This window comes from Pleurodeles waltl, chromosome 8, assembly GCF_031143425.1.
Source record: "Pleurodeles waltl isolate 20211129_DDA chromosome 8, aPleWal1.hap1.20221129, whole genome shotgun sequence".
Classification (NCBI taxonomy): Eukaryota; Metazoa; Chordata; class Amphibia; order Caudata; family Salamandridae; genus Pleurodeles; species Pleurodeles waltl.
In genome coordinates, this window is record NC_090447.1 from 1139531643 (window position 1) to 1139544100 (window position 12458).

At 42.6% G+C, this 12458-nt stretch overlaps 1 protein-coding gene across 1 annotated transcript in view; it reads left to right on the forward strand.

Annotated features, from left to right (window-relative positions):
* Positions 1-12458, forward strand: part of SPRYD7 (SPRY domain containing 7) — a 129781-nt gene that overhangs the window by 85022 nt on the left and 32301 nt on the right. Inside the window, exon 4 of the mRNA XM_069205358.1 lies at positions 7756-7858. Within this exon, the coding sequence (XP_069061459.1) occupies positions 7756-7858 (103 nt within the window). The remainder of the gene's footprint in view (positions 1-7755; positions 7859-12458) is intronic.

The following is a 12458-nucleotide window of genomic DNA, read 5'->3' on the forward strand; positions in this document are numbered from 1 at the left end:
TGTTGGTTTCACCCAGGGGCCATCACTGAAGTGGTCTAATACACTGAACACACTGAAGGGGAGAGCCTTAAGGGACCCAATCCGGCAAGTGACGATTGCTATAGATGCATCACTCATGGGTTGGGGTGCTCACATGGAGGACGTTATAGTACTGGACCAGTAGTTTGCACATCAGTAGACGTTTCACCTCAGTGTTCTAGATCTACTAGCCAAACAGCTGTCGCTTACAGCTTTTCTATGCAACATATCAGGGAAAAATGTCCTACGCACACACAATATGACAGTAATGTATTACATTAAAATACCGGGAGGGACACATTCACTACAGCTGTCTCACCTTATATGGATATAGGCCATCGGTCACCAGGAGTGGACAGCTCAGTAGAGGACCTACTAACCAAGACGCAACAACAAGTCCATGAATGAGAAGTACACTCAAGTCCTACACACATACTTTCAACGGTGGGTAACACCAAGTATAGATCTTTGTCACTGCAGAAAACGCAAAATGCCCCAAATTTGCATCTGGGCACCCACATCCTCAGTCCAAGGGCAAAGCTCTATGGATGCACTGGTCAGGGATATTTGCATATACTTTTCCTCCCCTCCCACTCATTCCATATCTGATCAGGAAACTCAGGCAAACGCTACTCAAAATGATCCCCATAGCTCCAACATGGGCACTACAGCCTTTGCTTCACAACGCTACTAGAGCTGTCCCTAGTACCATCACAAGTAGCTTCCCGACATTCCTGTTCTTCTCACTTAGTGCAAGGGCGGATTCAGGCATCCAAACGCACTGCAACTTCACCTTACAATCTGGGTCCTGAGGTCGAAGAGTTTGGGTAGTTGAATTTACTACCAGAATGCATGGAAGGAAGCCAGATAGCTAACCACAAGACCGTGTCATACAGCATATTGAAAAGGCTTTGTACACTATTGTGCTGCATACAACATAGACCCTTGCGCTCCATCAGAACAACAACTAGTATGTTATTTGTTACATCTTCAAAAATCAGATCTAGCATATACTTCTATAAGAGAGCATCTAGCAACAATCACAGCATATCTTCAAAACAGAAGACACCAGTCTCTTTTTCGGATGCCAGTAGTAAAAGCTTTCATGGAGAGACTAAAAAAGAGTAATTCCACCACGTACACCACATGTATCATCATGGAACCTAAACACAGTGTTAACATGACTAATGTTCGTACCTTTTGAACCTATGCAAACATGCACATTGCAGTTCCTATCATGTAAAGAATTTCCTTGTTGCAACTACAGTGCTAAGGAGAGTTAGTGAAATTCATACCTTAACTGAAGAGGAGCCTTACTTCCAGGTTTTCCAAGCCAAAGCTCGACTACGCAGAAACCCGGATGCAAAAACTAATCTCACAATTTGACTTAAATCAGACACTAGATCTGCCGGTTTTCTTCCCGAAACCAGAGACCGTGGCAGAATGGGGCACTACATAGACTCAATGTCAAAAGGGCCCTCATTTACTAAGTGGAAAGAACCAAAACATTTCGAAAAACACAACTATTTGTAGCTTTTTCAAACCAAGGAAGGGTAATGGCATATCAGAAGTGAGAATCGCGAGATGGATTGTTAAATTATTCCAAATTTGCTACATAAATGAAAGCAAGGAGAATCCTACCCACAGCCCCAAGGGCTCACTCTCCAAGGAAAAAGGGAGCATCAGTGGCCTTCTTGGGGAATATCCAGCTAACAGACATTTGTAAAGCAACTACTTGGAGAAACCCACACACATTCCCCAAATCCTACTGTGTGGATGTACACACCAGGCAACAATCTCTGATGGGACAAAGAGTTCTACACACATTATTTTAAGCAAATGCACCACCTAAAGCTACTGTAAGAGGAGTACTGCTTTACAGGCTATGTATAGCATGTGTATCTGCACCCAACTCATGCTACAAATAGAGTATGTTACTTATCTTGTAAGCATCTATTTGTAGTGTGTAGTGCTGCAGATTCACATGCACACTTCTGCCTTCCCGGCAGGTATAGGATGGTGGCAAATGTACACCAAATTCAAGCATGTTAAACAGCAAACAATAACCTAGCAGACCATATCATCACTCCTTGCATCGAATGGAAAAAAGATAAAGTCTAACCAAGGAGCCGTTGAACATGAGCATTATCTTGAGGAGGGGAAACGGCGCAGAACGTTGACAGTAAAAGACTTCCATGAGAAAAGCAACTTGCAAAGTCTGGGCCCAACCTGAGATGGCAAGAGTGTGCATATCATATGAATCTGCAGCATCACACATTATGAATAGATATTTACAGTGTAAGTGATATACTCCTTATGCACCCTGATCCTCTTTTTTTTAAGTTTATATCTGCATTTTAGCTATCCAAAGCGTTCAAAACAAAGTCCTTTACTGCTTGGATGCAATGCAGAGGCGTTCTGTAACTGATTCTTTCAGTTTACTTTTTCGCTTCTCTGAAAGCTTTCCTTATGATTCCATGCCCTGTTGTAAATACATAGTAAGTTAGTACTCTCGGTCTTCCTTCTCTCTGGCTTTTTCAAGTAGTAGGCTTCTGTAATGTGGCAAATTGACTATGATCAAGCCGAAGAGAAGGTTCAGGTGCTAGGAGTAAAGGAACCGTGTCCTCTCTTAGTTATGAACTTGGTTGATAGAAAAGTGTCAACTGAAATATCTCAGTACGAAAAAACTAGAGATGTGGCATCAGTTGTCTGCGAAGAATCTAATTATAGTTTGCGAAGAAATCTAATTAATCAGCCATGAGACTCATATGGAAGAGTGCACTAAGCGCAGAAAGCTGATGGAATAATGGAAACTACATAAGAGACATGTACATTAATACGGAGAATTATATGAATCAACCTAATCTGGGCAAGTAGGCACAATGATATACTAATGATTTGGAAACAATGGTTAGATGTCCCAGATGGAGAACTACGAGGAATATGGAAATACATGAAGAGATGATTTCCAAGGGCTTGCTTGGATGAAGCTGCTCCTGAGTAACCTGAGCCACTGGAAACAATTGCTAACGCCTAGACTTTTTGTATTTGTATTTGAATATATAAAGCGCATTCCGGGTGTAGCATTGAAGCGCTGAGAGGTGAGTAAAGTAAATTAATCCCGCCCTAGCTAGAAAAGAGCCAGGTTTTTAGCCACTTCCGGAAAGAGAAGTGAGTGTCTTCTTTCCTAATTGACAGCCGGAGCGCATTCCAGAGTTTCGCTGCCGCCACCGAAAAGGCTCTGTCTCCCCATCTAGACTTTCGACAGCGGGGAACTGAGTTCAAATTGACAAGATGATTTGAGCGGGTGACTAGGCGCATGCCGCTGCAGGGATGAACAAAGGTATTTACAGCCTTCCGAGTGAAGAGCCTTGTGTGTGAGGCAGAGTGTCTTAAGAATGATGCCCTTTTCCACAAGTAGCCATGGCAGCTGCCTCAGGCTGCTACTGGCAGATGCTGAGTTTCGGGAGATCCAAAACGAGGCAAGCTGTGGCATTCTGAATCAGTTGTAACATACAGAGGGACCCTTTGCTAATGCTTAGCATCAGGGCATTTCAGTAATCGAGTTTGGAAGTGACTAAGGCCAGAATTCCGAGATTCTATATTCTTTCTGAAGAAAAGGAAGGATTTTTTTGAGAGTTTTCATAGTCCAGTAACAGGTTTTGACGGTGTGATTAACCTGTTGCTCAAAAGATAGTGTTCTCAAATAAGATGCCAAGGTTTCTGGGCATATGACTAGGAGCACCATAAGGCGCTATATATCTAAGCCAAAGAAGAGAATATCAGTTTTTTCTTCATTCATTTTGAGCCAATTATGGACCATCCACTTGCTAATCTCGCTCATACAGTTGTGCAATCTAACTGCCACCTCCCTGTTGACCGGGATGATGAGCTGGGTATCATCAACATAGGAAGCTGCTTGAAATCCAAAGGAGCGGACCAGTCTGGCCAGCGGGGCAACATACAGGTTAAACAGAGTGGGACTAAGAGAGGACCCTTGTGGATCCCCGCAATGGAGTTGAAACGGGGGCAGACCTGAAATCGCCACAGCTTACTGTGATGGATCTATCCAACAAAAAGGATTCTAGAATATCCAGGGCCTTGTCTCGAACTCCAGCTTGGTGAAGGCGCTGCATCATTAATTGGGGGGAGATGGAAAGATCTAGCAGAACTAGAATGGCACCCTCCCCCTGATCTACCCATCTCCGGCTAATGTCAGATTCCGTGCTTTGCAGAACCCGTGTTGGGAAGGGTCAAGGCGGCCACTGGCCTGTAAGAATCCAGCCAGTTCAATGTTTAGGTGTTTCTCCAAGATTTTGGCCGGAGTAGGTAGTAAGGATGTGGGGCGGAGATTCTTCAGGTCGTTTGGTGCGCCGCCTAGTTTCTTTTTAGGCGGAATCACAATGGACTCACTCCACGAGGGAGGGAAACTCCCCTCCTTCAGGATTTCATGGTAGACCGATACTAGCGCAGCCGAGACCAGGTCCGGGCCAAGCTTCAGTATCTTAGAAGGGCAAGGGTCATTAGGAGGCCCTGACTTAACCCCAGACAACAGTTCTTTGATCCTGTTTGCCTGTAAATGTTGGAATCTAGTGAGCTTAGGTCCATTATTCTGGGCCATGCATCCCCCGACCCCCCCACCCCAAGGCTCAGATCCACTGGAGGCTGCACAAAGTTTGCATGGATCTGGAGTATTTTAGTTTTAAAGAAGTTGGCAACTCTTTGGCAAAAAGTAGGTGAATTCTCCAATCCCGGGGATGAGGTAGGGTAGCTCAAAGAGCGGACCACCTTAAAGAGTTCCCTGGGTGCATTGTCCGCTTCCTTAATTTTCTGGGAAAAATAGTCGGATTTAGCTTTTTTGATTGCTGATATGTAGTCCTCAAGAATAGGCCTAAGCTTGGCTCTCTCCGCATAATTCTGGTGACGCTTCCATCTACGTTCTTGCCATCTGTATAATCTTTGTAGATGTTTGAGTTCCTCGGTGTACCACCCGGCTTAGGTCTTAATTTGATGAGTGGGGCGAGTGAGTCTGTGGCAGCCCTGATCCCGTACTTGAAGCCTTCCAGCGTGGAAGTGCACTGTTCCCTGGCCTGATCCCAGCCTGCCTTAAGGGTCCGTGCAAAGCTCTGCTCCTTGACCCTGTGCCATTGCCTGGTTGACCTAGGGGCTAGGGGGACATTGGTGGGAACTATTGTGCTTGCTACCTTAAAGGTAAGCAAGTGATGATCCTTCCAGTCTAGAGCAGTGTTCTCCAAAGAGCTGCATTTATCATGGCGGATAAAAATGCCATCCAGCGCATTTCCTGCGCGATGGGTGGCTTGCGAGCCCTTAAGGTCCCAGTCAAGGCTTAACATAAGGTCGAGGAAAGCACCTGTGGCCATGTCTTGTTTATCTTCTAGATGTATATTGAAGTCTCCCAGCACCATGGACCTGGGGACCATAGCAATTGGCTCAGTAGTAGCAGGCCAGAGGGAAAGAAAAGCATTCTTGGGACCAGGGGAACGCTAGATTAGAAGGCCCTCGAAGAGTATCGAATACTGTAGGTGTAACTTAAAGTAGGCCCCTTCACAAATATCGGGGCTGATATTAATGGATTTAAGGGCACAATGCAGATTGCTCCTAAAGATCACCGCCAGACCCCCTCCCCTCTTGCTGGTCCTGTCGAGTCTAGAAAACACAGCCAGGCGGGTAAGCTGCCAAGAGGTCAGGGCTAGATTCTTCTCTGGCCCACGTTTCCGTAATGAAGAGGCAATCTTGATTCATGGATTCAATCATATCTCTGATTTCCACGCTGTGCTTGATCAGTGAGCGTACATTAGTCAGACCGTAGATAAGGTGGCGTACCTCATTGACCCCTAACTTAGCTCGAGGTGGCGGGTCCTGCTGCTTGGTAGGGCAAAAGGCCCCCTACGAGACACTGCCCACTCGAACTCCCAGGTACACACCCCACACCTCCAGCCCTTCATCTGATAAGAGCCAGCTTGCTCACATCCACTATGGGTCTGCATGGTGGCAATTGCCAGGAGGTCATGTCTGGAATATTGCAGGGGTGGGCAAACTCCCCTCCCAGTATCATAATCTCCAGCCCGCGGTTCAGGTCGGGCAGGACAGGCGCAGACGGGCTTGCATTAGGCACAGCCGCATCCCAGTCATTTTAAATGCTGAATGGTAGCTTTTTAGGGAGTACAAGTACAGCAGGTAGTCTGCTGACCCAGTCCCCTACCTCCAATATATCTGCCCCCGAGAAGAGGTGGGCTCTGGCAGGGCCTTCACCCTGAGGCGAAAGCGAGCACACACAGGTGAGCAATAGTTCGGGGAAGGCAAAATTTCAAATAGAAAAAATTTAAATAGTAGGCAGTGTGCTCAGACCCAGGCCGATAGCGGCACCGCCACACAAAGGTAAGTGGACACAGTACTAGTGATTTAAGGAGCGTTAAAATAATAAAAAGTCTTAAATCAGAGAGGGTAATTTCTGGTTTTGTAAGTAATGAAGGGTCTTTCTTCAGTTTTTCAAGCCAAGAGCAGCTCTCTTTGCTTGTAGCAGTTGGGGGTAGACTATGGTATGGAGACTCTTAAGAGGGCTGTTTATATTGCGTAGAAGTACACCAACCTATGCCCTCTCACTACTGACTTTGTACACCCAACAAGTATAGAGAAAAACAAAATGTATTTCGGTATCAGGTACACTTGATCACAATTTAGTGGGGTGAAGCAGTTAGGTCCCTAGAGAAAAAATATTTTCTGCTGCACTTCCAGGTTAAATTCTGAGCTAACTAATTAACAGAGGTGCTCATTTGAGGTTGTGTGGCTGCTTGGTTGGAATGGTGCAAAGGATTAACTCTTGCTGGGTGGAGGTAGAACATACTTAATATGTCATGAAGAAAGCCACAATTTGATTGGTTATGAGCGGACTGTGACGATAACATTACTCACATGGCTCCACTTTTGTGACAAGGAATCATTGTGAGGTAGTGTAAACTGGACACATATCTACTCACCATTCATGAGAGAAAATCCACTTGAAGCTGCAGATCCTGCCTGGTGTGATGTATTGGCCCAGAGTGAGCTGCACACTTAATGCATGCCCTAACATAACAAAAATATCATAGTGTGCCTGAGGAAATTAAACACATTTGTGATAGGATGTAAATGAACAGAAGAGGATGACTGCTTTTGAAATATGTGTTGTAGTCTAGATTATTGATATTTGGAAGAAAGAGACTGAGGGTTGTTAAAATGATGTTAGAAGATTGGGGATCTGTAGTTGGTCAAGTTGTATGATTACTTCTGGATCATATTTGCATCAAGGTTGAGAAGGGAAAGCACATTAAGAAAGTTGTGACAAACTAGTGATTCTTTCATAGATACCTGGGGGGAGTATCAATTATTATCAGCCTTGAAAGCTGTACACAATTAAGGCTTTCATGCCTCATTGTATTTTCTTATAGTCCAAAAATGGGTAAAACACTTTGATACATCAGGCCCCCTATCTCAGACCAGGTACAGGGCACACATTTGGATATGTACGTAGAAGCAATACAGGATACCATTTTAAAATCATATTGGGAGTCCCAAATTAATACATTGAACCAGCAAGTTGCAAAAGAACAATCATCTATTAAGGTGATTGTCAGTCAGACTTTTGAAGGTGATAACTGGAAAGTGATCATGTTAGCTATGAATGGAAAAACCTAACACTTCAAAGTGGCTTCATGTGAATGTTTGTTTTGTTTTCAGGGAATCACCTATGATCATGTAGAACTGAATGTATATTTGAATGGAAAGAATATGCACTGTCCAGCTTCAGGAATCAGAGGCACTGTATACCCTGTAGTGTATGGTAAGGATAAAACATCTCTGCACGAACCCACAACCTCTTGCCAGAAGAGTATTCTTTATTTGTTTGTCCTGTTGTTCGGTCTCCAGTTTCTTTCCCTCCCTCTTTGATTTACAGTTAAAACCACCTCTCTCTGTCTTCAAAGCAATCATGATACGAGTATAAAGTGCTTCTTTTTGTGTGTTTTGTTGATTACATTGTCTTGGCCATCAGTCTCCTCCTATTCTGCTTCAAATGATAAGATAGTTTATTAACCATCAAAATTGATGGCATTGAAATAAGCATAAGCACAGTGGAATTTCAAAGAATGCTAAGCCTCAAGTTGTGATTTGAACTCCATTTTGTCAGAAAACGAATAGCTGTAATCCTAGAAATCTGAATCCTAGGGCCAGATGTATAATTTATCCAACTAGCGATTACCTAGTTGCGATTATCAGTGAATTGCAATTACGTAATCGATATTTGAATGTATGAAACTCCAGGAGTTTCATTTAGCGATTCCCAAAGGCTCACAAATCGACCTACCTCATTAATATTCATGAGGAAGGTCGCAATTTGCGACCCATCGTGAATAGCTATAATCACAGGAATGGTGGCCTGCCGGGCTCAGCAGACCAAAATGTCTGTGATTGCTTTTAAATAAAGCAATCTTTTTTTTTTTTTTTTTTTTTTTTTAAATGCATCCTGTTTTCCTTAAAGGAAAATGTGATGCGTTTAAAAAATAAAATAGAAAGTTTTCTTTTCATTTTTAAAATTTTTTTTTTTTTAAATGCATCCTGTTTTCCTTAAAGGAAAATGTGATGCGTTTAAAAAATAAAATTTAAAGTTTTCTTTTCATTTTTTTTTTTATTTTTTTAATGCATCCTGTTTTCCTTAAAGGAAAATGTGATGCGTTTAAAAAATAAAATGTAAAGTTTTCTTTTCATTTTTTTTTTAATTTTTTTAATGCATCCTGTTTTCCTTAAAGGAAAATGTGATGCGTTTAAAAAATAAAATGTAAAGTTTTTTCATTTTTTTTTTTTTTTTTTTTAATTTATTTTTTTAAAGAGTGGTCAGTGGTCCGTGGGAGCACTGACTGCTCTTAAAAAATGTTTTTGCATGCATTCACCAAGGGGAAGAGGTCCATTGGGGACCCCTTCCCATTTGGAAATGGGTAACCACCTACTTATGTTTTGCAGCCGTATTTTGGTCACAAAACATTCCTACATACTGCTGCGATTCTGTATTATGAAGGGATGCCCTTGAAACACCCTTTCCTAATACCAAATAGATATGTAGTTGCAATTCCAATTTGCGATTGGGTAACAAGTTACCCAATCGCAAATTGGAATTTATATATACCAAAATGCATTTTTGCGATTGTAAACAGCCCAGTCGGGTCGTTAGTTGTTGCAAAAATGCATGATACATCTGGCCCCTAGCTTTGTAGGATTGAAACCAGATAGCATTCAATATAATACCTTATAATTTTCCCTGTGTACAAAAATAAATACCTCAAAATGATGAGAGGAATACAAATACCCGCTGATTTTCTTGAAGATATTAAGGATTTAGGAACAAAACAGAGGTTGCCTGGGAAAGTATGAAAAAAACAAGCATTTGTAATGCAATAGGTCTCGCATTTGTGAGAGTTAGAACTATTGGCGTTGTAAATGACAATGTCTTTTACTTATGTGTTTTAGTTTGGAGTGTAGTGGATGTATGCCAGGTGCTACAGCAACTCTCCCAGGCCTGTTGCTGCAAAACAGAGGACACAACAAGGCTGCCATCTTGGAAGTGTTTTTGCCTTATTCCTACAGACTGGCTGTGATACCCTAGAGATGCTACCCTTTCTACCGTGTTAACTAAACCTTTATAGCACCAAACTAGCCACAAAGAGGCACCTTTTGTAGCATTTAACCCGGAGAATGAGGGGGTCAAAAGAGTTGGGAGCAAAGAAAAGGGGCCAACCATATATTTCTGTGTGTTAAAATTTTAAAGGAATTATTTCTCTACATTGGCAATACCTGTCTAACTTTTAAAAACATTGACTGTACACAAAGAGAATAACAGAAGAAGCAGCTTAACTGCAAATTAATTCTAGCGATTTTGTTAAGAACAGCACCTGCTTTGCAGCGCTATGAAATGGCAGAACCTGTAGTACCAAGCGCTATATAAAAAAAAGTTAGTCCCAGACAGCCCCAACACACAACAGACAAAGAACCCTAGGGGAGAGGATGTGGCGTGAGGGCCAGAGCTGCTGACTTAGGAGCTGGAGAACACGATTCGAGTCTTGGCACCAGCTCAGCATCCTGTGATTGTGGGCAAATCACTTAATCTCCCCTTGCTACCAAAAATGAATGTGTTCTTGTGTAATGTAACCAGTGCTCATGTAAAGTGCTGTAATACCTTTGTATCGAGTTTTCACTAACAGAACTCTATTTGAAGAGGCCCAGTTTTCATCCAAAGACTAGATGTTTTTTGCTATCAAGCTTGAGGCCGTGAAGGTCTACAGTCTGGAGTCACGACTCCTTTTCCACCATTTTGAAGACAATACCTTTGCCATCTTCTTGCCTAGAACTAATATATGGGCTTGGTTGGTGACCTTCCAGAGGTTATCAAGAGCAAATGCTGTCGCCTAGTGTTAAGCTCTACTCAAGTCAGTTGGTCCATGCACCCACTGCAGAGGTCTTGACAGAACAAGAATGTCACAGATCACAATCGTGACATAGATTTTTCACCTCTTCATCTCTGCGAGGTTGATGCAAATGAATTAAGCGATTGTGTTAAGAATAGCACCTGATTTGCAGTGCTATGAAATGGCAGAACCTGTATTACCAAGCGCTATATATATATATATATAAAAAAAAAAAAAAACGATTCCCAGACTGCCCTAACACGCACCAGACAAAGAAACCTAGGGGAGGAGATGTGGCGTAAGGGCCAGAGCTGCTGACTTTGGAGCTGGGGAACACGGTTCGAGTCTCTACACTGGCTCAACATCCTGTGATTCTGGGCAAATCACTTAATCGCCCATTGCTACAAAAAATGAATGTGTTCTTGTGTATTGTAACGGGTGCTCATGTAAAGCTCTGTAATACCTTTGTATCGATTTTGCTCTGTGTAAAGCTGCAAAAAATACAAATAAATAAACCACTCCAGTGCCTTCATGTTGAGTTTGCGCTACATAAAACTACAAAAAAGATCCTGCAGAAATCGCAAACAAAAGGCAAGATGCCGGAAACCAAGGATGAAACAACATACCGCAATGAGAGCGGAGCAGCGAAGCAAAAGAAAAAATAGTGCGCCAGACTAATCGTGCAATAATCTATGTAATAGGGTCAGTCTCCAATGCAGTAACAAAACAGCCTCAAGGTGGGACAAACAAAAGCATTTGAAAACAATATCAAGGGATTTTTGAAAGGCAGACCCAGGAACGTGAGAAAGTGATGGGCATGGTTAAAGCCCACAGAAAAGATTACATGTTGAGAAGAGCAGCGCTTGCGCACTGCTATGCTCGACCTAAAAATTAGGCAAATGTAGGGACTACTTTCAGGAATTATTTGCTTTGCTAAAAATGTTGCCCTTCAAAGTGAGTTGGTTTTGTTGTCGCAGTCAATTGTGAATAAAAAGTCTATAGAAATGTTGAGCATAATGTTATGGCGCCTTGCCAGTGTGCTTGTCTTTTGTGTATAAAAGCAATAAAAAGATCTTTAAAAAAAATAAAAAATGAGTTTATCTATGAACAGGAGGTTTGGCTATCTGGACCTGAACAGCAATCATAAGGCATTTATGTTACATCAAATGACACAATTAGAATGAAAGTGACAGAGAGCTGGTACAACCAATTCAGCTGGATAAACCTCTGTTCTGAATTCAGTAGTCAATGTGGAATCTACATCTCATAATTAGATTTTGGGAGCCACAAAACTTCCTTCCTTCGCTCAACAGAAATGTGGATGTTTGATGGCATATGTGACTGTAGATACCTATGCTTTGCATACTCCTGCCATCTAGTGTTGGGCCCGGAAGTGTGCAAGTTGCTTTTCTTCGAAGAAGTCTTTTGAGTCACAAGGTAGAGTGACTCCTCCTCTTGGTTATAATGACCATGGGCATCGACTCCATTGTAAGTTTGGTTTCTTGCTGCCGTCTGGTTCAGTCGTGTTTCTTTGCACTCCGAGTCAAGACCATTTCTCGGGCTCCTTTTGGTACGTGCTTTACCCTTAACCTCGTTGGTGTCATTTTCAAACACATATCCCATCTTGCATATCAATTTTTCAGAAACCTATCACTTGTCAGATCAACACGCTTCTCGCAGCGGCCTTTGGGCCTACATTTCCATCTAACTCTGACTTCATTAGAGAATGCCTTGCTGATGAAACAGACGCCTTTTCAGTTCTGCCTGAACTGCCATGCAAAATATCCAGAGACCAATCTCCATCAGTTCTGCAACCTGTGTTTATCCCCAGAACACAGAGAGGAGGATCGCTAGGCCTGCCAATCATTTTGATCTAAAAAGTCTCTCCTAGATCGTTGGGTCCGTCAAAAGGGAATACAGCGGAGAGACATTAAATCAACTTATGACGTCTTCGGACAACACAATTTGGAGGAACGGGAGCTCCCT